At 42.5% G+C, this 23,605-nt stretch overlaps 2 protein-coding genes across 6 annotated transcripts in view; both read right to left on the bottom strand.

Annotated features, from left to right (window-relative positions):
• Positions 1-19,018, bottom strand: part of rgs12a (regulator of G protein signaling 12a) — a 38,357-nt gene extending 19,339 nt beyond the window's left edge. The window contains exons 1-3 of one of the 5 annotated variants that reach the window (XM_051428657.1): positions 18,941-19,018; positions 15,471-17,337; positions 13,324-13,416 (exon numbers count right to left, since the gene is read on the bottom strand). In XM_051428657.1, coding sequence (XP_051284617.1) covers positions 13,324-13,416; positions 15,471-17,336 — 1,959 coding nt within the window. In that variant the 5' untranslated portion in view covers position 17,337; positions 18,941-19,018. Of the gene's footprint in view, positions 1-587; positions 942-6,468; positions 7,929-7,974; positions 8,704-13,323; positions 13,417-15,470; positions 17,338-18,382; positions 18,554-18,940 lie in introns of those variants that run through there. The other 4 variants (XM_051428656.1, XM_051428660.1, XM_051428658.1 and 1 more) reach the window with 4 other exon arrangements.
• Positions 19,019-19,451: 433 nt separating this feature from the next.
• msantd1 (Myb/SANT-like DNA-binding domain containing 1) lies at positions 19,452-22,683 on the bottom strand. Its single transcript, XM_051429549.1, has 3 exons — positions 22,116-22,683; positions 21,731-22,024; positions 19,452-20,619 (listed from the first exon to the last, which is right to left on the bottom strand). Exons 1-3 carry the CDS (start codon positions 22,367-22,369, stop codon positions 20,328-20,330), a joined length of 840 nt encoding a protein of 279 aa, XP_051285509.1. The 5' UTR covers positions 22,370-22,683; the 3' UTR covers positions 19,452-20,327.
• Positions 22,684-23,605: the final 922 nt, after the last annotated feature.

Here is a 23,605-nt window from a genome sequence, read left to right as displayed (position 1 = left end):
GCAGGATTTGGCTCTCCAGTTGGAAAACGCTCTTCCAGCTTTACTGTGGTACAGCCCCCACGCCGTACAGTCTGGCATCCTGAGACACCACATGCTGAGGGAACGTAGATGATCACACTAAGACATATTCATGTGTATGATCTGAATTGAGCCACCGCGACAAAAACACACTTCCATCCGTGTTAAATCGGTTGAAATCACATTCACACAAATGTTAATGTCACCCATTAACACTTCTCAGAGTGTACTTCACATCTTTTAAAAGTGACTTCTTTTTATCTTTGAGCTTGTTTAGGCGTGTTCCTTCCTTCAAAAACTGTGTTGAAATGTCCCCCGTTCAACACTTTTACCACAGTCAGACAAAAAAAAAGCTTCTTCTAAACTTTTACACAAGTCAAGGCTGATTCTAGCATCGCAAACAAACAACCACAAGTCCCTGCCGCTTCAAGCAGCTGTTCTGAATGGGAGAGAGACGAGCGACAAAGAGGGAGATTAATGAGAAAAACAGCTGACTGAACAAAAGGAGTCTCCCCGCTTCACACAGCGGAGGAAGAGGAGGCTTGCTCAGCAAACCACGGTTTACTTACAGTGCTGAAGTTCCAGGTCTTCTTGAAGGAAAGTCTCTTTTTGAGACTCATTTTTCCCTAGTCTGCTACAACCAGCAGCACACAGACAGATTATGTGTGTGTGTGTGTGTGTGTGTGTGTGTGCGAACGCATACCTGAACATTCCCCACCCAAAACTCTGCAAACCGTGTCTGTACAAGTCGGAGAGAGGGAAAGAGAGGGAGGGAGAGAGAGGCAAGAAATTTGACAAGGTACTGGACAGAAAAAGAAGGAGGAGGGGGATGAAAAGGAGGAAAGAAAGATTTCCTTACTCCGCAGCTGTTGCCATGGCAACCTGCCCGACAATACATACAGCCTCTGCCACAGTGGCATGAAGGAATCAGATGAATTAAGCCCCCCCCCCCCCATTCCCCTCACAAAAAACCCACACACACTCTCCATGTCAAAAACCACACTGGCCTCCCATACTCCCTCTTTGTTTCCAGTTGGTGCAGTCTCTCTCTTTACTTGAAAGAGGGAAGAAATACCAGGTCAGTTTAAATTGAAACCAGATGAATTTTGTTTAATCAAAATAAAAGTTTGGTAACCCACGAGTTGAACTCTGAGCTTCATTATCCGCTGTGACAGAGCACCATTCTTACGCCCCCACCGGTAATAATTCTATCAAGTGGTGTTTTCTGCTAGCAATTTAGCTCATGTACCAGAAAAAGAAAATTGGTTTTTATTCTGGCATCACTCTTCGTCTCCGCTGTAGCACTGCGCCTCCACATTTCTGGCAAATCTCTACAATCAGCGACTGTTTTTGGACCAACTATTATTCTTTAAAGCAGGGGTGGCTCTTTCTGAGGTTTTCCTGTGGCAAATGAGCTAGCATTCTTTGGACTTGATTTTGCCGTAAATAATGGATGAGATACAGTGTTTATTAACAGCCTGGTTTTCATGGTAGATTTCTCCTGTTTAATTAGATTTTTACATGGTCTATCACTTTGGAAATTGGACGTTTGTCATATGTGCATGGCTGTGTTCATGGTTTCGGAAGGGGGCAATCGCAGATGACATCTCAGCCCCCTCAGGAGGGGGTGTGTGGTTTATGTATGTAAACACATTAAAGGAGAGAGGACACATGGAGAGGGAAGGACAGAAAAAGCCTCAGCATGCTTCAAAACACACAAGGCTGTACAGTGTTTCCAACGGCAGTGAATTGTACAAATGTGGATAAATGACGACGCATCCAGGCACCCGGTTGTACACACAATTGGGGGAAAAAAAGAGGTTGAGACAGGAGTTTAAATTTGGAAAACCTTCCCACCTCGCCTATTACTGCATGATGGACAAATTGCGGATTTTAAAAAGTTGTTGGACGCAGCCCACATTCCCAAATCTGCTGTCAGAAACTGGGTGGATGTTCAGACCGCAAACCCTGAGGAAAAGGAAATCAAAAGGCTGTGTTGGTGGCGAGACAATGAAATACGATCCAGTTTTAGTGACGGATCAGTGAGTTTGAAGGCTTATCAGGCGCCCATTGACTGCATATCTATTTTGTCTAAATTACGAGGAAGGATTTTAAGTCCGCAGAAATTTATCACGATAACAATCATTCAATCTTTCATTGCGACAATCTACCTGAGAATCGCTTTACTAAGTAATCCACCAGAAAATGTGTCAGCACAGTCGCAGATTGATATTCATCAGCCCACATGCTGCATCATTTCCTGTGAGTACAAAGTGGTACATTCAACACTGCACTATGCAGATAATTACATAGTGTATACTTTATGCTATAATGCCGAACTGCAACACAGCCCGACAGAATGTGCATGCTTTCATGTTGCAGATAAAATCAGCCATGCAGTAATTAGAAGCTATTCGTGGTGCTAAGCTGAGTCATCCATAACTGTGGTCCCAAAATCACAGGACACAGAACAGTCTACTTTTTACATTGCTCTTTGACCTCCCTGAGGCTGAGTGTTCGCTGCAGCCAGGTGAGCACATCTATAAGCACATAACAAGAGCAAAAGCATGTTGGAACTTCTCAAACCAAAACGCCTCAAGGAAAAAGCATTTTTTCCCCCAGCTCTCGCTTTAGTGTTGCTAACTGAAGAAACTGCTGCCATAAAGTAAACAGTTTTCACATGAGCTCTGAGCCGCCTGTGTGATTGAATCAATTTGCGAAACATTTCCAGGCAGGCTTTACAGCATCAACGAGTGCTGCTTGTCACAAGACCTAATTGCATGTCAAGTTCTCCACCAGACAATCTTGACCGAAGACGGAAAAATAATCTAGGCCTGCTATCTGCGGCAGACGACAAACCATTCCCTGAAAATAACATCAAGAGAGAGCCTTGCATGAAGGCAACTTCCTTTTGAGGGAGAAAGGGCGAGGGCGCGGCGACTGATAAGATGGAAGAGACATTTCTTTCCCAACCGAGCAAGGAGAGAGGGGGAGAAACAGGGAGACGGACTGCTTTAGAGAATTATTAAAATCCTCTGACAATATCTAAGTGAAGATAGTGTAGACAGACAGTGTGTGTTTGATTTGAGGAGGCTAAGGAGTGGGACCCGGTGTTTTTACTGTGGGAAATCTTGCTTGTCACAGCAAATCTGCCAGACACTCTGTCACATTAGCAAAGATCTGATGAGGTCAGCATGCTTATGTGATGCTAGGGGGCCAGGAATGGTAAACAACACGAACACAATTAGTGTCCCCTTAGATTTCCTATCTGCATTATGTCTATAGATCAAGGGCAGTGAGACTGTGGAACAAATATAGCACATCTGAATATGACTTACTGCCATGCTCTGTTGAGAAATCCTGTTTTGTCACGAGAGACTGAGAAATGACGCCAGTGGAGTAATTTCACTTCATTGATGATCTAATTGAGTGTCACATGTTCTTGGTCTTAAACAACTTTTCTTTCTTTTTAACTGAAAAATGGTGAAAGTAGAAGGCACGGGATTGAGGCAAAAATCTTCATCAACACAACACAAATCATTCTTGGTTTCATTTTAGACAAAACCCAATGGTGTTTTTCCAACTAACTTGGCAGTTCCGGATGTCTGCCTTTACAGTGGAACAATAGCTGTTGCAAAACAAAACATGAATAAAGAGTATTTGTCTAGTGGCAAAATCCAAATTCAGATTGAGAACCTACATTTATCCATCTAATGCGTCAGCCATCCAACCAGGGATTTATTTCCTCTACATTTTAACCAAATCAGTATGAATGTTTTTCATTTCACAAACAAACAGAGCAAAGAAACATCCTTAAAATCTGTTGGTGAAGGTCATTGTCTCACCCGACAAGCAGAAGTATTCAGTTGTTTACAAGGCTCAGATTTACATACTTTAGGTAGATGTTTCTCACAGTGAACATGTTATCCATGCAAACAGATAAGACTAGATTCCAGGACTTGAGTGCCAGCTTTTAATTGAAATTAAATCATGATGATTTCTGACCAGTTTAATCTAAAAAAAACAACAACAAACAAACAAGCTTCTTTTCTATTAAACAAGCGAATAAGGATTTTCCACCAAACATTAAAATGATGGTGGGGGGTTAAATGTCTGGCCGTCGGACCTGTGCCCAGACTTGTGCTCAGGTATCTTTTGAGTGTAATCCTCTCAGATAACAAATGTTAGTTGTTGGTTGTTCTTTAAAGACATGAGTGATTTGCATGCAAAAAGAGACCATGGTCACACTGCGTTTCATCTGTTAATCCCACTGATCGGTGGTAATCCACTGCCTGCTCCGCAACTCCAACCAGTTAGCCACAGCAGATGGGTACGGATCTGCTCCTTTCTGGATTAAAGTGGCATTACTATGATTTGTTCAGTGCTTCCTGTGTGTGTGTGTGTGTGTGTGTGTGTGTGTGTGTGTGTGTGTGTGTGTGTGTGTGTGTGTTAGCCACTTGTTGCTGATATAAAAAGCTGACAGGGAGTACCAGCATTCCTGACTGGAGATGTTTACCTTTTTCCCTTTGCTGCCCTACTTCTCAAATGGTCAGGAACATGGCGCCTTAACCAATATCAGAATCTGTATTTCCCCACTTGAAACAACAATATAAATCCCGATCTTAACCAATGTCAACTCTGCCTGAACCAGAACAGCTCTTGGCATCGGACTCACTACCTATAACTTAACTGTGAAGCCTGAAAGCCTGACAACATGACGTTAACTCCCTTTGTTGTGTGGAAGTAACAAAAAAAGAGTCTTGGCATGTCACAAGTGGGCAGGTTGGACAAAATGCAATACACAAAATGAGTAACAAATAAAATACATGTGATCTACAAGGCGCAACTCGACCCTGCAAAAATAGAATAACTTCAGAGAGGGAAACTACAAGCAGTGACCACGACCCCTCCCATCTCAATTTATTATCATAGAGAAAAGGCTGCGCTCACATGAGCCTGGAGGGCTTGAGGTGGGTAAACCACATAAGATGCCACCACACCCTGTTACAGCTCTCTTCCATAAAAAAACACCAGAAATGGACTTTCCAACCTGAAACCTGACACCTATAATTAGCTCTGCGAGTCCCCCCATGGTTTTCCACCAAACTAACTTACACGAAAGCTTAGTGAACAGTGTTTTGAAAAGTCTGGATGCACATTTTTTGTGTGATTCTTTCTTTCTTTCTTTATTCTGGGATCCCCGTTAGCTGCCACCAAGGTTGCAGCTATTCCTCCTGGGGTCCGCACACAATAAAACATACATAAAAGAAGACACATAACATGCATAAAAGTAAGACCATACAAAGGCACTCACATCCATTAAAACAACAAAACAACAACAATAATAAATAGGTGATAATAAGGTCTGATATGAATGAATATGGTATCTGCCATCTGGATGTGTACAAGGCTATATGTTGTCAAGGAGAAGGAACTGCCGTAATTGTTTACTTCCTGCGTAAGTCCTACTGACCTTACACCCAACTGTGTAATGCTTTTGGTCGTGCTTGGAACCTGAGCTGGTTGACCGAGACTGGGAAAGAAGGGAAGGCGAGTTTGGCTTAAGTTTATCCCTCCAGGCGAAGGGCTATGGGATGGCCTTTTGTCTCTGTGGATATTTGGCAGGGCGACAAGCTCATGACAATGCTCACACAAAGTACATCTGCACCCTTCCTTAAAGACACTTATTTTACTCTGTCGCATGTAAACAAACTGTTCTGGTCACCTTTTGCTTAAGCCTATATTTCAGAATATGACAGTAATCTAGCACTGCGTACTGCATTTCGGGACAACCTTTTCATCTAGTGCCTTTAAAAATATGGTGAAGGTCAAAACATGAACCATATGCAGCACTTTACTCAACCTAAAGCAATGAGGTCATGCAATAACTAAGAAATGTAAACAGACATATCACATTTCCTCATGTTGACCACAGGATGAAGATGTTATAGAAATAGTTCACGAGGGAAAGTTAGTGTTTAGACTGCCAAAGTCGAGGGCCAAGCCAATATCACAGGCAGAGTAACTTGGCCGCCCCAAAAAATCCATGTTTATGACTTCCACAGTGCAAAGTAGACGAGACCTTGGCCTGGTTCGTCAGCATCTTGCGCCAACTCAAGGTCAAATAGATACCAACTACATTTAAATTTCCAAACCTCCCTGCAACCCCCCCCCCCCTTGCTCAGTGTCTCAAAGACGTGAAGCAAACTCTCTCTGGCGTCGTCTGAGCTACAGGTGTGAGGTAAAGAGTTGAACACGACGAGGAGCCCGCTGTATCCCAGACATGTCTAAACTTCTACCAGGGAGGTGATAAAAGACCTTGGCAGTTCTAAAGCCGTTCCTTGTTGAGTAACCTCCACACCCTTGGCAGCAGATTCCCTTCCAGTGAAACAGAGAAATTTAATAATAGTACGATTGAGGAAGGTAAACAGTGTGTGGGGAATGAATCACCTCTTGAAGCTGTGTATCACATCCATTGACGTCCTGGTTCAGACCAGGTCTTCCTATTGCCATTCAGCAGGGGATGATGAAGAGTTGTGTGGGTAACTCAAAAAAACATATCATAATCCTGAATGTCGATAGATGATGTCATAGTGTTGGCAAGAGTGGAGCTGCAGTGCATCGCCGTCCAGGGATGGCGAGGCAGCGGGTATTTTCCGTGGTTACAGCTTGGTCAAACAGCAAACTCAGCAACCACAGCCACATCTGGTCATCTGGTTATTGGCTGTTGCATATTCATACTCCGAGCAGCTGGACAGTTAAATAACTTCTCCTCAAGTTTTGTTGTGTTAATGTACTGTTTTTCCAGTCAGTGGGTTTGGAGAGAGCAGTCTATGTAATTGCAATAAAAAAACCTCTTGCGCGAGTAGAGAGGAAGAAGAGGAATCATAGTGGAGACATTTAGAAAATGTCAGGCTGTTTAGTCTTTGCATCCTATAATGCTAGCCTAAGGACACATTTCGTGAGAGCAAGTGTCCACCCACACTCCAGAGCCGGCCATGTGATGTCAGCGAGATAAAAATGCGTCGTGTGCTCCTTCCTTTGTTGCTAATCCCCAGGAACACACTATTTGTGCTCGTCTTCTCAAGTCATAATACCCGCATCAAAACCAGAGGGAAGAATTCATCTAATGAAGTATGGCGTCTAATTTTAGCAGCTATTATAATATTAATAATAATCAGAACTCAACTCGTGTGCTTATGGTTCGGTTGCTTGGATATACAGCAGGTTAGTTTACTTCTGTATAAGCAACAAAGATCACTCAGCATTCATAGATTGTCATAGATTATAGATGTGTTTTAGCAAAGCGTGTGTGAAATAAGTGAATGAGAGGGCTGGTGAATCAGAGCGGGGACATGCCAGCACAAAGTCAATAGGGGCAAGGCAAAACCACAGGCAACCATTTCAAGTTCAAACTAAACTGCGGCTGTTACATAATTACCTAAAAAATACAATTTACCTACCGAGCAGAGTATTTAATTCCAACCGACAAAAACAACCTCTGATCTCAGCTTTTTCCTCACACCAAATCCAAGTACTCCTACTACCACCAACTGATTGCAAAAAGGGTCACTTCTCAGGGCAAGTTCAGTGCAACAGAGTGCGCTTCATTCAAAGGCCCAAGAATAGTCTTGACAAAACCCTTTTAGTATAACGTCCAATTTAAAGTCAGTGTGCATCCTGATATAGATACTAGAACACATTTTGCTGTGTACAGCGGGTGTGTGTCATACAGCACGAGAGTTCAGCTGGCACTGGTCAAAACATTCCTTTGACAGACCACACAAGCTAACCACTGTATGTCGCTCAAAGGCTACAACAGGAGCTACAAAGAGCCCAAAGAAGGAAAAGTAACGGTGGCAGGGAGGATAGTGTGAAAGATGAAGATGGCATCACCAAACAGAAGAGAAGTTCAGACAGACAAAATAACGAAGACTCCAGAATTTCATGACTTACAGAGTTGAGAGTTAAAGTTTGCTCCATGTATGGTGCTGTGTGCGTGTGTTTGGCTCGTCTTCAGCGCTGCTCCACACGCCTGGTGTGTGTAAACGAGTCCATCCGCTGGAGCTCCACCGTGCGTGTGCGAGTCGGTGTTTGCAGTGCGGAGAGACAGAGCTCAACGGGGGAGGAGAGAGCGTGCAGGAGAACTGAAAATCCTGACAGCTACTGTGAGTTCAAAAGCTCCCTCTCCCTTCCTCTGCTGCCGGTTCCTCTCTTTCCCTCTCTCTCCCTGCCTCTCTCTCTCTCTTGCTTTAAATTCCTCCTCTTTCCCTCTCTGTTCACCTCCCTCCCCGTCCCTGTGTCTTCATGCCTTCTCTTGGTTTCTGTTACGCCCACAGGATAAATCTATTACCAGCAGGCGTTTAAACAAGAGCGACTAATGTCTCCACACCTAAAAGAAGAGGAGAAACTTCATACTGGAGCAAAAAAGATCTATCCCCAATTTCCCAGCATAAACTAACAGCTCACATTAACTGATGTTTTCACAGCCAGCAACATCTCACAAGACAGAGTCAGTGTGAACACAGGCACAGCAGCCTGCTAATGGGGTCACCTCTGCAAAGTTGAACACGCTGTCATCTGCTGAACGTCGCGGGCGCAAAGCATCAGTTTGGAGTTAGAAACGAGGATAAGGAAGAGATCACAGTGGTGGAGCCGTGCTGTGGGATGTGGATGCATTTGCAGTAGGGCTCTGATAAGCTCTGTGTGGGAATAAGACAAGGAGGCGCACAAAAAAACAGCACATTCTTCGACATGCCCAAACATAAGGGGATCTGACAACAAAAGCTCAGCGTGCATTAAAACACTCCTCATCACACAAGATGCAGGAAAACGAATCAGCACAAACGCAGATTTATACAGCAGTTTCCCCCTCTGCTGAACCAGAAAGGCACACGAATCAAAAAGCACAAGATTATATATGTGCTATTCTGACTTGTGCGTGGGTTGCAAAAGCTACGAGTCAGAGCCTTTGTAATGTGAAGAAAAATAACAAGCATTCGCTCATTCCCTTGCTAGCCACTGTGACGCACACCACCGACCATGGAAAAAGCAACATGGCCACACGCGTCCAAATTGTTCTGGGCTCGTCCACAACATGCAGCGAGGCCACGTACAGGGGTTATCCGCAGGGGTCTTCCCCGAGCACTGGTGGTGAACTCCAAAATAGTCTCACGGTGTCCTTGTGAGTCCAGATGCATGCACGGACTGAGAGCTTATCACGTAATTTGGCAAAACTTACCATGAGAACCGTGCCTCAGAACACCCGTCACAACAATGTACAAGTTGGAAAGCGCTGAAACACTTCAACCCGTCAAGTCCGGACCCGTGCTACTGTCATTGAAGATGTATAATAAGCTTGTAGTAGTTTAGTGTTATTCATTGGTTTGATAGGTTGATTGTTTATTATCTGAATTCTCTCTGAAGTGGAACCTTCAAACGCTTGCAGGCTTCGCTTTCTGTCTCGCCTGTCTGACTGGACTGCTTCTAACAACAATACAAGTATAGTTCTCCAAGTGTGTTGCTGAAGTGATACCACCAAATTCTGCATCTGTGAAAGTCTTTGTGAGGACAAAATGCCATTGGATGGGCTTTGGCTTTGGTGAGGCAGGAGCTTTTAGAAGTACACCATCTGATCTCTGACCATGAACCCAGGGTGAAGCTCAGCCATTGAAACAAGAGCCTGCAGAGGGAAAGTGCTAGGTGAGGATCTAATTGCCTTCGACAACCATAAAACATTCCCTATGGTGTTATTACTTGGAATGCATCGGCCTACCATGATTTAAAACTGCATGTGGTAAATTACTCTTCTTGATTAGATGCGGTCTGAATACATATGAGCTGGATGCACCATGAGAATGCTTTTTTAAATGCACAGGATAAACAGGTGGATTATTTTATCAACTTTAAAATACCTCAATCGGGACACAAGTTGGTTATTTTAAGGATCCTTATCAAAACTGTTTGTCTTGTGTTATCTCTTACCGACAGATGAATTTTCTATATCTTGAAAGAGGGGAATTGAACATCTGACACTCCTCACTCCTTCAACAACTGCAGTCAACATGGCTCTGTGCAAAACAAACAGCAAAAAGCTGATACCTCTGTTTGCACAGCAGTGAATATGCTCAGCTGTTTGTTAGCAATAGGTTTCTACAACTGTTTTGATAAAAACTGGTATTTCCCCTGCAACAGACAATTAAATATTCTTGTTTTCCATCAAAAAATAGCTTATATATAACCAAAAAACATGATATAAGTGGCACAGAGACCAGTTAGAGGGAGAGACAATGAGAAGTTTGATACAGATCGTCTAAATTCAAAGCCAGTTCTACACAATATATGCCTAACAGTGAAAAACTCACATGATTCATAACTCAATAATTCCAGCATCCCAATCCAAGTCTTCTTTAATCTAACACAAACGGCCGTTGTATGGACAACCGCATTCTACTTTCCATAATACATAATTGCCAAACCAAACTTGAGCTGTTTAAAGTCTTTTTGCCATTTATTCAACAGGCAACATGTCAGGGCTTGAAAATGTACAGAGATCATATTACCCATGATGCTCGTATGTGAAAGGCTAGTGTTTTCTTACATTACAGATTCAACATATTAGACCACCCTGAGCCTGTCTCTCCCTGTTGGTGTCCCAGCAGCTCCTGATAGAGTGGAGGTGTGAAGTCTAAGTATTACACGCGCACAAATCATTGTGTAACAAAGCAAACTCAAGGTGTAAGAAACACAACTCAACACAATACTAGAAGCGTGAAAGCATCCAGCTTTCTATCGAGCCAATTTTATTTCGTTTCGTGAAAAAATTGTTCCACCTAAGTGTGGTGTCAAATATGAGACTGATTACAGCAGCCCGAAGCTTCCCAGTTCTTTAAAACTTGAGCAGGAATAAATGTTTAATACAAATGTGAAGAAAACAGCTGCATCAGCTGCTAGGGATGATGATAAACTAGATAATAAAAGTAATTTTACTCTTGATAGATGCAGCCTAATTGCAGCTTCTCTAAAGCCATAACCATAGCAACTAAATATAATGTAACACATCACCGAACGAAGAAAAAAAAATGGTAGGGGGATCTCTGCACATGAGCTGACATGGAGCTCAGAAACAAAAAACACATGATTTACAACTGGTTTAACCCTCTGGGCTTATGGACTCTGTAGATCTTAATAGGAGAATGGGGTAAATCTCTTGTATTCCATTGTGCAATGCACTTGAGATCAGAGCTGCTACACACATGCCCACACAGCCGTCAAGTAGTCAAGAACAACTCGCCTCTGAATGGTCATTAAACTCTACAACAACAGTAGTTTTCAACACGGAAACATGGATAAATCACAGAAGACATTCAGTGTGATTTAATTTGACCAACTGTAAATACAAATTGAAATGTTTTGAGAAAAAAAGAATATTTGTGGAACTCAGATTTTTGTGTCCATTTGATACTATAAAGAGCAACATTTTCAACGTTTGAATTTATAGTGATTCAAAAGTAATTTAACCTGACTGCACCAGGTGGTTTGTTACACAGAACTGAGATCTGGGATGCCGTCACTGGAAACTGTTTGGAAAAGGGCACGGACATTCAAAAATACTCGGCAGGTCATCTATCAGGGGCAAACTTCAACCAGTCAGATCAACAAACCTTAGAACATAGTCAAACTCTTACCGAAGCCAGTCGGGAGAAGAGAGAAAACTACTTTTCTATAGAGAAAAGCTTTCAGTGCTGTTCTTTGCCCTTTATTTAATAAAGAAATGTCTCTCCACTTCTGATGACAGATACCAGCAGCTTCTACTCTAACCTCTAAGTGCCCACCTCTGGAGCTGCCAGTGATTCCTCAGAGGAGGCAGATTGTTCCTGTACCATGTAGTCTGGCTGCAGCTGTCTTGCAAGGTTAAAAGGAATGCAAAAGTATTCAGAATACTTTTTTCTATAATCCAATGTATTAGGTTATTAATAACATTAATGAACATGCAATGAATTTGTATTCAGTAACTGACTACATTTCAAAGTAGTCTGACCCAACACTGACTGTAACCTCTAGCCCACAGTATGCTAATGTTCTCAAACAACAGTACTGTTTAACAGTAATGTTTAAATTGCAAGAAACTAGTTCGGGTTACGTTCTTAGGAATAATTCTGGGCAGTGTGTCTTGTGAAGTTACAAACTTTTAACAGAGCATTGGTTATCATGAAAAAAAGTTTCAGAATTTTTAAAAATGCCATATTTTAATTAATTAATATTTAATTATACAAAAATGTAATCAATGTAACTACTTACACATTATTTCAAATGTAATCTGGTCTGATTATAGTTACATATTTTTTATAATCTGATTATGTAATCCTGATGACATGTGAATAACACTGGTTACAGTACAAAAACAATGTAAGAAGGCATAAAAGTAGCACTATGCAGGCAGAAACTGTGCAGCTGTCTAAGCCTTTTATAGCCATCTTCAAATCTGGAGCAGACATGCTCAGAACGTGGAGCGTTTCAACAACAGTGCTGCTTAGTGTGTGTTGGGACAATCCTGAGGAGATCTGTGGTGTGCCCCTTTGTGACAATGTTGTTGTCTGTGGGTGTGTCTGTGACTAATGCATGGATATACAATACAGTATGCCCCTTTTTGGTTTGTTTTTGTGTCTGTTCGTGTGCTTTCAGAGTAATTATGGGCTGTAGGAACAGTGTCCGTGTGTTTTTGTAAATATGATTCAGTGTGCATGAGTAATGCATGCATGCAGAGACCACTGAATAGAGAGAGTTCCTCAGCAACATTAATATGAGAAAATGTGAGCACGATATTCAGTCGTGCAGCAGTGCTCATTAGCGAGGCCAAACAAACATGGCTCTGGTCCACACAATGTCCACTTTGTGAGCCCCCCTCGTGCCACAAGTGTAGCAGCAAACGCTGAGTTCAAGGCAACGGAAATGAAAGGTTAAAAAAGAGCTGAGAGTGGAGCAGAATGAGAAAGGGGGCGGTTCAACTGAATGTCCACATCAGTGAAGCATGTTCTGCAAACAGGCCCAACAGATCCTCATGGTTTTCCATTTTGAAACAACTTTTGTTAAAGAGGAGCAACATAAATCAAATCTAAAAACTTCTAAGAAACAAGGGGATTCTGATTTCCACTCGGACAAATCAAGCAATTCTTCCTTTAACTCGAGTCATGCTAACACAAACCAAACAGAGGCCGCTGTCAGATTCAAATAAGTGGAAAGTAGAAATAAAAGAAATGAAACTTCTAGGAAAACCAGTAAAAAAGAGAAAAACATGGTGCCTACCTCAAGGTCATCCAGGGATCGTGCCAGGCTGAGACGTTTGGTAGAACGGCGTTTAGAGGCACGGGCAACACCCTTACCCCAAAACCTGGAGCCCTGTGAGAATAAAGGAGAGACGAATGAACAAAGACGCAAAGAGAAATACTATTGATGACAGCATAATCAACACCTTTACCCTTGTATTGTTTGTATTTCATTAGTATTACCAGTTTATATCTTGCATACCCCTATGTGAATTAATATCAGCCAAAAGTACTGGGTCCAAGGTACTATAATTGAATTCAAATCAATTTAATTAAATTAACTTTTATTGTCATTATTGGTCTTGAAAATCCCATAAAATCTTGCTAAAAGTTTGAAAAACTAGATAACAATAACTTGTAATAAATAGTTGGTAATAAGTATGAAAAGGTTGTTTTAAAATACAATGCATAAATACTTTGCATACTAATATACTAGAACACAAAATGTATTATTTAGAGATAATAATAATATTCCAAGTGACTTAAAGATGACAGAGAAAGTTCAAATGTAACCGATTACCAAAGTGACAAGAGCCTTTGAGGTTAGTCAGTTTTCCCTGCAGAAGCTTCTGCATCTACATATAATGGTGGTCATGACCCACAGTCGTCTCTGACAACATGCAGATTGGTCACATAAAGTTAACCTAAACTAGTACAACCACGTTTCAAAAGTACTGACACGGAAGCACTAATTTCACAGTGTAATTGTCAATGAATTACCATAAGAGACCAGCTCGAACCACCATAGCTTCCAGCCTATCCCTTCAGAAAAGATAATGCTGTTTAACCAGCCACCCCTATTCTTCTATGATTGGAGAGGCTGCGTCTAATGTTTGAACGAGAGTTCAAGAATTGCAGATAATTACCGCTGCATGGCATGGGCTCTACCCTGTAATTTGCCTGGCTTCCTGTGCAAGATTGTCGTCTTTCTGATCTAATGCAAGCTGGTGGACAAAGACACAAAACACTTCTGGTTTCGAAACTCAGCAAACTGTTTGCTTAAATAAGTTAGAAAACACCAATAAATACTGTAAATGGGAGTTCCAAAACCACACATTGTGTAGCTGAACTTTATCCAATAAACACTGAACATGAATTAAAAACACATAGATTATTTATTTGTAGCCATTTACAAAAAACATGTTCATACTAATTAACTAATACTAATTGCTGAGAGAAACTAATTCAGAGACACTGCAAACACATGACTGATCTCCAGTGGGAGGCTCATTTCCGGGACTACATGTGTACACAGGGCCATCTTGTGGTCAATCAGGACAATAACATTAAGGAAAAAAATACCTGTTTCCTTCTCTGCACATTTATGACAATGACATCATTGACTTACAACAGGTGCTTTCTGAGTTCAATTCACACTCAGCACCAATTGACTGTTGAGATAGTGGTATTGTGTTTCATTTTAGGTGCCACCAAAAACAGGCTTACTAACACCCCCTCAGTGTCTGGAAACTCAACTCCATGTGACCATTTAATACTTCCTGTGTCGCTGTGTTAAACATGAATGAAGTACAGAAACAGATGCCCTTTCCCCAGCATGGTGCTTACAATGGAACTATTTAACTCTGTGGAAGGATTTCTCATTAACACATGGGTACAAAATGGCACAGACACAAAATAAATGAGCAAAAACAAGGGTTGAGAGTAAAATATTTTCACCTATAATTAAAACATTAAAGTGCCAATTCATAATTTTTCACACTACAGCTACAGCAAAGAATCTACTGTTGTATTGAAGCTGGTTCTCTTCATTGATGTTGTAACGCAGTGAAAATGTCATCGACTGTTTATGTTATGAACAGTTAATGTTCATTTAGTCCAGAATTTAGACCCCTAAGACAAACCTGAAGAGTCAGGAGATGATTAACAGGACAGGAACCGGATAAAACATATGTCTGCTGCACAAAATGTTTTTTTTTACCCCTTCAAGCTTCCTGTTTAGTTGACATATGCAACTAGTAATATGGGCATAATAAGCAGCAATACTTATTTAGGCCGCAGATCACCTGTGTGACCTGACAAACTATTTCACAGCGTAAAGACAGCCACTAATGTTTTTAAATGATTTCAGCTTTAAAATGTAAAAAAAAAGAAAATCATCTTACTTACATTTTTGGTACTACCATCTTTCCGCTGTTTCTCTCTCTGGTCGAGAAACCTTTTGGTCCATTCCTCTCTGGGCGGGAGCATCATGACCTCTGCAGACCGGTACCTGTCTGAGGGGATCTGGCTCATGGGGGGAGGCAGGTTGCTAAGGCTAACACTGGAGGACCAGTTGTTGTTGGACGGCACCTGAGGCTCTGGATCACCACTTAGGGCTTTTGGCCACTTTGCCTTTGAGAACCACTTTTGGCTACTTCTGAGAGGATCTCCGAAGAAGTTTGTTTTTTTATCCAAAGGCAGAGGAGGTGGTGGGGGCTTAAACTGGAACTTGAGCCTGGGCGGGGGACCTCCATAAAAGCTAGTAAGAGAATCAGGGCCAGGTAGCGACTCTGAAAGGGAATGTATGCTGGCACTGTTCACTGGATTAAGTTTTTGGCCATTCTTGGAGAGGTTTATTGGGGTGAGGTCTTCAGCCGGAGGATAATCCCAGGGACAGCTGGGGAGGTGGGCCCCAGGATGGTTTCGGATTGCAGAAGGGAAATCCCTGTCCGCTCTCTCCTCAGGGGGGGACCCATTTCCAATTCCACTGTCCCCATTGCTGCTGGCGCTGCCTTGTTTGCCAGTGCTGCCATTCTCCTTGGCTTGCTGCTGAGCCTCCATGTCCAGTTTAGCTCGAAGCCTCTCCACAGCCTCCCCCATGTCACTGTACAGCACTGTGACAAAGTGAAGAACATCCGGGGGAGTCTGAGGAAATTCAAGGCAGCCCAGCGCATCTGGATCTGGAGAGCAGTCGAAGCCAAAGCGTCCGGCAATGCCTATGTGGTCCTCGTGGTTTCCCAGCGCTGGGTCAATGAAGAAAACATGGCAGGAGGCCCGCAGAGGACCATCCTTGGGTACACGGCCATTGATTATATGTGCTGTAGTGACCAGGCAAAAAAAACGTGGATCTTCAGCACAGACAGCTCCTAAAACCAGGTTCTCTGTAGGAAAGGCCGCCAAAACAGCTCCTGTGTCATCACAAAGTCGGACGCAGTCAAACATGATCTTCATCATCACCAGCGTATGGGTATCCTGCTCGGTTCCCAACTGTCGTATCCGTTCCCGAATGGCTTTCAAACAGTCCTCCTCTGATCCTGTAGTGTTTAAAATCAGTTCTGTGGAGCTCAGGTAGCCCACCACCAGGGTCATGTTTAAGATACTCCAGTCTGAGTTAACTTCTTCTGTGTCTGTAAACAAAGAGTCTGTGTCCCCTACTCTACAAGATTCCTCCCTCGGCTGCTCAGCCAAAGAGTTCCAGTGTTGTACCCACTGCCCCATGTTAGGCTCTGACAGCGGCCTCTGTTTGGTGGTGTTAGCATGGCTTGAGTTAAAGGAAGAATTGCTCGAATCGTCCGAGATAGTGCGGAGAACTCCTGCCTTCTGGAAAATACCACTCTTCTGGCCAATCCCAAATTTTGCATCGTTAAGGATGGGGTTCCCCATGATCCGGCCTTCAGCATGCACAACCATCCGCAAGGGTCCTCTGCAGCTGCCAATCAGCTGCACCACAGTCTCATGCAAAGCAGTGGACACGTCAGCTCCATTGATGGCCATGATGTGATCCCCTTGTTTGAGTCCCACCAGGTCAGCAGGACTTCCCTCCAGGATGCCACTCAGAAGACACGGCCTCTGTCCTGAAATAGTAAAGCCATATCCTGCCCGACCACGGATGACCTCAACACCCCTGAGCTCACCGACTGAATTCAAATCCAGGCGCCTCCTTGCGCCCTCAGGCTGTCCCTGTATCCTCATCTTTGTTGTAGGGTGCTGTGAGATCCAGTGCGTGGGAACTGAAACACTTGCAGGTTGCCAACACTGTTGTGTTGTTGTCATCCTACAGTTACACAAAGTGAGTGAAAACAAGAAGAAACTCAATTGAAAAAGGAGTTTGTTTGCAGTACATCAAATTATACAAAATGGAAGAACAGATTAAATTAACACATATGATTGCACATTAATTCAGTGGCTCATCAGCTTTCAACAGACACATGCTGAGGTAAAATACTAATCTGAAGCATTATACTGCAGCTAACACTTAATTCAATTATCGATCAATCTGTCAGTGAATTGAATAATTGTTTGGTCTTATCAAAATCACTGAGCCAGATATGATATCCAAACAATAAAAGACAAACACATTTAGTTCTCCGCCATTCGAGACCAAATAAAGCAGGAAATCTTCACTTTCGAGAGCAATTTCTTGGCTTTTTTTTTTTTGTTAAAAAACTAACAATCAATCTTCAAAATTGTTGCAGATTAATTTTCTGGTGATCAACTAACTAATAAAACTGTTTAAGCTTTAAATTACTCAATATATAAATTAGATAACGCTATTATTTTATACTTAGATGATATCTAAGCCACTTCTTGTTGAGATAATTTGTTAAAAACAATACACATACACAAATTGAGAGCCAGGGTGTTTTTCTAGCTCTTTTTTTTTTTTTTTTAACTCTTCCTAAAGTAATTTGTAAACCAAGTAAAACACTGCTATCAATCTTATTTTAGCAATTATCTGTCAAAGATAAGGCACACACAGCTTTTATGTCCTCATACAGCTTGCAAATTACTTCCATCCACCCCTCTACACACTGCCCCCCTAAAACAGAGTGCCAGCTGGCTCCATACTCACCAACAGCACTTAAATGACAACCAGACTCTTTGGTTTCGGTCAACCACTGTTGTTTAAATGTTCCAATACTCCACTCACCACAAAAGTTAAACATTTTCAACAGCCGGAAACACCTGACGAATGATACCGGCTTTTTTTAAGTCATTTTTTTCCAGTTATAAGACGTTCAATCTATGTTACACTCGCACATAAGTCCGAAACTATCACAACAATGAGGCTGTTTAAAGACTAACTTTTTTTAAATTACCTTTTTCCAGGGTTGAAAAGTTTCACAAAAAGGCTCCCACGGTATTTACACTGACGCTGCTGTAAGTCCACACGTTTACATTTTTCACATTACACGTCCATTTCTTTTTTAAATATTATTTAACACACTTTATGCCGTGATTGAGCGGCGAGAGCGCCTCCCTCCATTCACTCACCGCGGAGATCACAAAGCGTCTTTCATTGTAACCATGACAGCGTAACGTCTCTGGAGCACGTGACCTCCCGTTCTGGCCAATCAGCGCGCCTGTCACGTTCAATATTCAAACGATTGGAGGGACGCTATTGGCTGACACTGATGACGGTTGACGGTGTTTATTTTGCGCTAAAATAAATAACATTTAAAAGTCTAGGTTTTTTAAAACTAGCAACGCCGCTTTAAACTCAAGCAATACTGGGATTTAAACCTCACTATAAACTCTGTAATCATCCCGAAAACGCGCCACTTGGGAGCACGTTAAATTAAAAAAACGCAACATATTTAATGGTGTTAAGTTTATTAATATAATTAACACATATACATGTACAATACAAGTCTTACCCATATGTTTTTACTGCAGTAAGCCTCAGTCACTTCCCATGTAGTTGCCCCGGTCTCTTCCTCACTGGAGCAGCAGGCACTACACTGCACATGGTCTGTAAACAATACTACATCTGGTCAAAGGGCTGCAACGGTTGCACCCACTGTCACATGGCTTTACTACACATTATAATAAAACAATATAATAATAATGCAGATAATTAGCCTAATGTGGTTTGCCATGAAGCAATTTGTTGTTGTTTTTTATCTATTATCTAAATACATGGACATAGCAGGTAGAGAAATGTGGTTTACATCTCTGCAAAACAATTGTATTTTCTTTTTCATGGAGCAGAGACTGCCATGGAGTTGGTGTGGTGTGTGATGGAACTAACTTAATCCCCAGTTTCTCCAAATCCTCTTAAAATAGGCTGAAAGGCAAAGGCCTTAAGATGTCGTCTCTATCAGTCCTTACCTTCTGTGTACTTTGCATTTCAATAATTACCCTGCAGTAACAATGAAAGACGAGAAATGATTGTAGACTGTGTGATGTTTTATTCAGCAGAAATGCAAATAAGAACATGACATCTTTACATATTAAAGTATTGAAATCTCAGGAAAAAAAAAAAAAGATTCTGTTTCTGTCATGAAGTTTGCATTTATATCTAATCCTAAAGTCACAATGCCAGGCAACACTGTATATGTGATTTGTTTGTCCTTACTCAGTCCAGTAAGCGTGTGGGCAGAATGCCAATCTGTGTGCTCACAGTGACGTTCTTGGATATGAATGATTTGTCGAACTGATTTTTATTTACTGCATCTAATCTAGATTCAGCTTGAACAGTAAAATCAGTTAAAAGCAGGAAATATAATCTTTATGTTTACTGCTATCGAGCACAAAAAAAGATGGTTACGATGCTGTTTGCCGACAGCTCCTTTCCTATCACTTCAATAACAGCAGGATTATTGCCTCAACTCCTGGTTCATAATGCTACAAATTGCCCATGTTTTGGCATCAAACCTTCCCAACTTGTAATTATCTTGGCACAGTGAAAAAAATGAAGTGACAAGATAAGTCTGTTTTTGCAAGGCTGTTGTTCCCACAGTGATTTTAATAGGGTACTTGACAAATGATCAAGAAAGAGGATCGGATACAATTACCCTTTCAATGAAAACTCAGATGGGAATTACGGCGGATGTTAAAGTGCCAGCATATGTCATTATAATTATTAACATGGTCATCTTCCATTATTGATATTCAGGCTGATGACCGAGCTGAGCTATACTTCGACATATGCAGCAACACGATAACAATGTTCGATGTTAATGTCCATAATAAGTTTATATTTTTGCCTCAACAAGGCTATAGGTTACGCAATCTCTCCCAGACAACCGCAGCCTTCACATTTCACTGCTTCCCTGGATCTTTCACCCCACTCTGACCCCAGGATGCTGACGTGGTGGAGGGTGGCTGGATCATCTTCTCCAGGAGGTTCATCATACGCTCCTGCAGCTGCAGACACTGGACCTGGAGGAGGTTCTGTTGGTGCATGGCTCGACGGACCTCCCTGCACGTCTCCTCTATGGCCCGGCTTGACCTCCTCTGTTGCTGCAACATGGCTTGCATAACCCGCAGTTTCTTTCTCTTCACGGACAGGTGCTTGTTGGCACGTCTTTTCCTGGCTGAAGTAGGGTGCGAGCTGGAGAACAGAGAATCGAGCTTTTAGAGCATTCAGAGAGGTCAATGTTGGACCTACAATCTAAAACAGGTTAGTCTGCAGTTTGACACCAGTAACTATCCCCCAAAGTCAGAAATCATAGAACGTAAGAGCAAAATGTCTTTCAGAAGTAAGAAAAAAAAAAAAAAACAGCTTCCACAAAACACAGCTCAGCGCCAAACCTAGCACAGCTAACGCAAGAGAGACAGAAGTTAAAGCTAGCTTAAGATAACCACTGCTATGATGACACTAAAGTAGAAATTCGAAGAAAACACAGTGTGAACTGTTCTATAAAGCTAAACACCAAATCAAACAGTAAGTTAAACCACACAGCTGATACTAAAGTAAGACAGGCAAATCCAGTTAAAGCTAGCAAAAGATAATCACAGCTAGCCTTTGGTAAAGATAAATTTACTTAATTTTTCCTCACATAGCTGTTTCCTGTAATTGAAATATATAAATTTTGATTAACTAACATTGTGGACATTGAGTTTATTTTATTAAATAAGGCATCAGCTAAATCCACTCACGTCGAATAAAAGCGGCTAACTAATCCTGCTAAAAGGATAACAACCACAGTAAGTCATGTAATGGTAGTTTTTAAAGGTTGTGTGTGGAGAATTGAGTGGCATTTAGCGGTTGAAGATCGCAACTCCCTTCACGCCCCCCTTCCAAGTGCAAATGAGAAGACTGCTAACGCCCCTTTGTCCTTTCAGGGCTACAGTAGAAACATGGCGGTTCAACATGGCAGACTCCATGGAAGGCGACCCGCGGTGTCTGTATTTGGTAGATCTAGATGTAACACATTTTGTTTGCTGATAGTAGTATCAACACACTTTCCCCCTCGTATTCCCAATAGTTTTGGGGATTTCTAGGATTTTTGGTTGTAAAGTAGTGGACCTGTTGTAAAACATGCAACAGGAAACACATAGAGTAAAGCCAGTCTGTCACCTTAGTAGAAAAGTTACCAACTTTGGTGGATTCCTTTCCTCAAACAGTAGAATACAAAGGTAAGTTCAATCTGTGATTACCTGTGACACACACATATACCCCACACCCACACAAATGTGTCTCTGTGTCTTGTTCCTGTTACCTGGAGCCCTGTGTATGCTCACTGTCAGAGCTCAAAGAGTCCAGCTCTTGTTTTATCTCCATCTCATCTGAGGAGCCTGTATACTCTGGCAGGAATCCCATCATCCCCTCCTCTGACAGGGGCACCAGGTTGTCTGTAGACTGGGAGGAAGTGGAGGGCCCTGCAGCGGAGGCCTGAAACTCCAAAGAGTTCACCCGCCCATTCTCCAGTGGCTTGGAGAGGATCTTCTCGATGGCCTTGTAATATGGCCAGTCCGGCGTCTCCCCGCTTTCGTTGGCCGTGGTTTTCAGTCGCCTGTAAGATCAGAAATAGATGTTTAAAGTCATGCAACAGCTGGAGTTTAAAATCATAACTCTGACTGGACGTTTTGATCAGGTGCACTTGCCTGTACTGAAAAGACATGTTGGTGATTTTCATCTTGATCTCCTCTTTGAAACGCTGCTCTCCGGTCAGCTGGAAAAACCTCTGGGACATCTTCTCGTAAACCTTAGCGTTCCTCTTGCTCATTTTCAGTTCGTTGTGGTGTTCTTCCCACACGTACAGGAGGGCTTTCATTTCACCGTCGGTCCAGTTCGGGGCCCGCCTGTGCTTCTCACTGTGGCCTGGCATTAGGTAGCTGAAACCGTCCTCTGCTGCCATTTTTGAAATTGTTCTCTTGGCCTGTGCAGGCTGTGTTTGCAGAAATAGGATCTTTAGAGGTTGAATTTGAAAGTCTTTTACTGTGCTAAGAGCTGTATTGAATCTGCAGTGAGGGACTGACACACGCAAGAAGGCACACACACCGTCCTGCCTGTGCCCTTCCCCCTAGTCTAGCTGAAAGAGGGCTCAAAATGGGGCCTAAGGCAGGAGAGGAATCCGGTTAAAAGCTTTTAGTGGTGTGTGATGTCACTGTGACATCAAGTTGCCTTGGCAACGGTGAGGGAGGCCCTTCATTTTCCCTCCCTCTCCTCTTAACCACTCCCAATCCGCTCTCCTTTCCCCTCCATTCTGCTCCACCGGCAGCACAAAAAGCTTTTAGCTGAAAGGCAGAAGTGTGAGCGCATGAGATTGCTGACAGTTTTGAAATATGAGCCTCTGGGGAAGGAGAAAAAAAAGAGAGAGCGGGAGACCACGGGTATGTGTTTCCTTGGCAACAAGGCACTAGATTTGGTAGTCAGCCAACACACTGCTCCATTTAAAAGCTTTTAATAATAGACAAGTCGTTTTGAGACAAGGAGAGGGAGGATTTGCTTTATCTGCTGTGATGTGGAAGGGAGGAAAACACTTCCAGTCTGCAGTTTAGACCTAAAAGGCAGGGAAAAGCCTTTCACTGAAACACTCTTTAGGTGGAAATAACAGGGGAGAGACAACAGACCAAATGGCAACATGTGGTGTATCAACTGCAGGCACCCCTGCAATGGAATACAGAACGCTGCCTGCTGTAATCAGCTTTCTATTCATAGACACGGGTTGTAGACAATGGACCCCTGCAGGAAGGATTCCTCTGACCATTTTGAGACACCTCCCCCCTTCAGGTCTCAGCAAGGGGTGGATCTCCGTCTATGCCCATCTCAAGCACCATAATCTACCAAATTGTGTGTGTTTTTCTCCCCTCTTCCTTTCTCTCTACCTCCCTCTTGGTTCCCATCTTTCTTTCAGTTACACACACCAGGAAAACCACACGGCCTATTACACAAATACACTGTAAAACCCAAAACGACTCTTCCGCTTCTTCTCTTTTGCCTCCTGCTTTGTCTCCCCATATTGATTTATGCCGCCTGAAAAGCACACAGAAATGGTAATGCATAAATACAAGTCGCCCATCCTCACTTCATCTTTATTAGTGGCACTAGTTGCTGTCAGTGTGGCTTAACTCAGTTCTGGCCTGATTAGACC

Source organism: Dicentrarchus labrax, unplaced genomic scaffold (genome assembly GCF_905237075.1).
Source record: "Dicentrarchus labrax unplaced genomic scaffold, dlabrax2021, whole genome shotgun sequence".
Taxonomy (NCBI): domain Eukaryota; kingdom Metazoa; phylum Chordata; class Actinopteri; family Moronidae; genus Dicentrarchus; species Dicentrarchus labrax.
Note: the sequence above shows the minus strand (reverse complement) of the source record. Positions and strands in the feature narration are given on the sequence as shown.

What these genes read in the sequence shown, in the direction of transcription:
- msantd1 (XM_051429549.1), bottom strand. Translation starts at nt 22,369, where the DNA reads ATGGCAGCAGAGGACGGTTTCAGCTACCTAATGCCAGGCCACAGTGAG. An exon ending in AACATGTCTTTTCAGTACAG is followed by an intron (nt 22,025 to 22,115) that starts GCAAGTGCACCT and finishes CTGATCTTACAG; the next exon opens with GCGACTGAAAACCACGGCCA. An exon ending in GAGCATACACAGGGCTCCAG is followed by an intron (nt 20,620 to 21,730) that starts GTAACAGGAACA and finishes TCTGTTCTCCAG; the next exon opens with CTCGCACCCTACTTCAGCCA.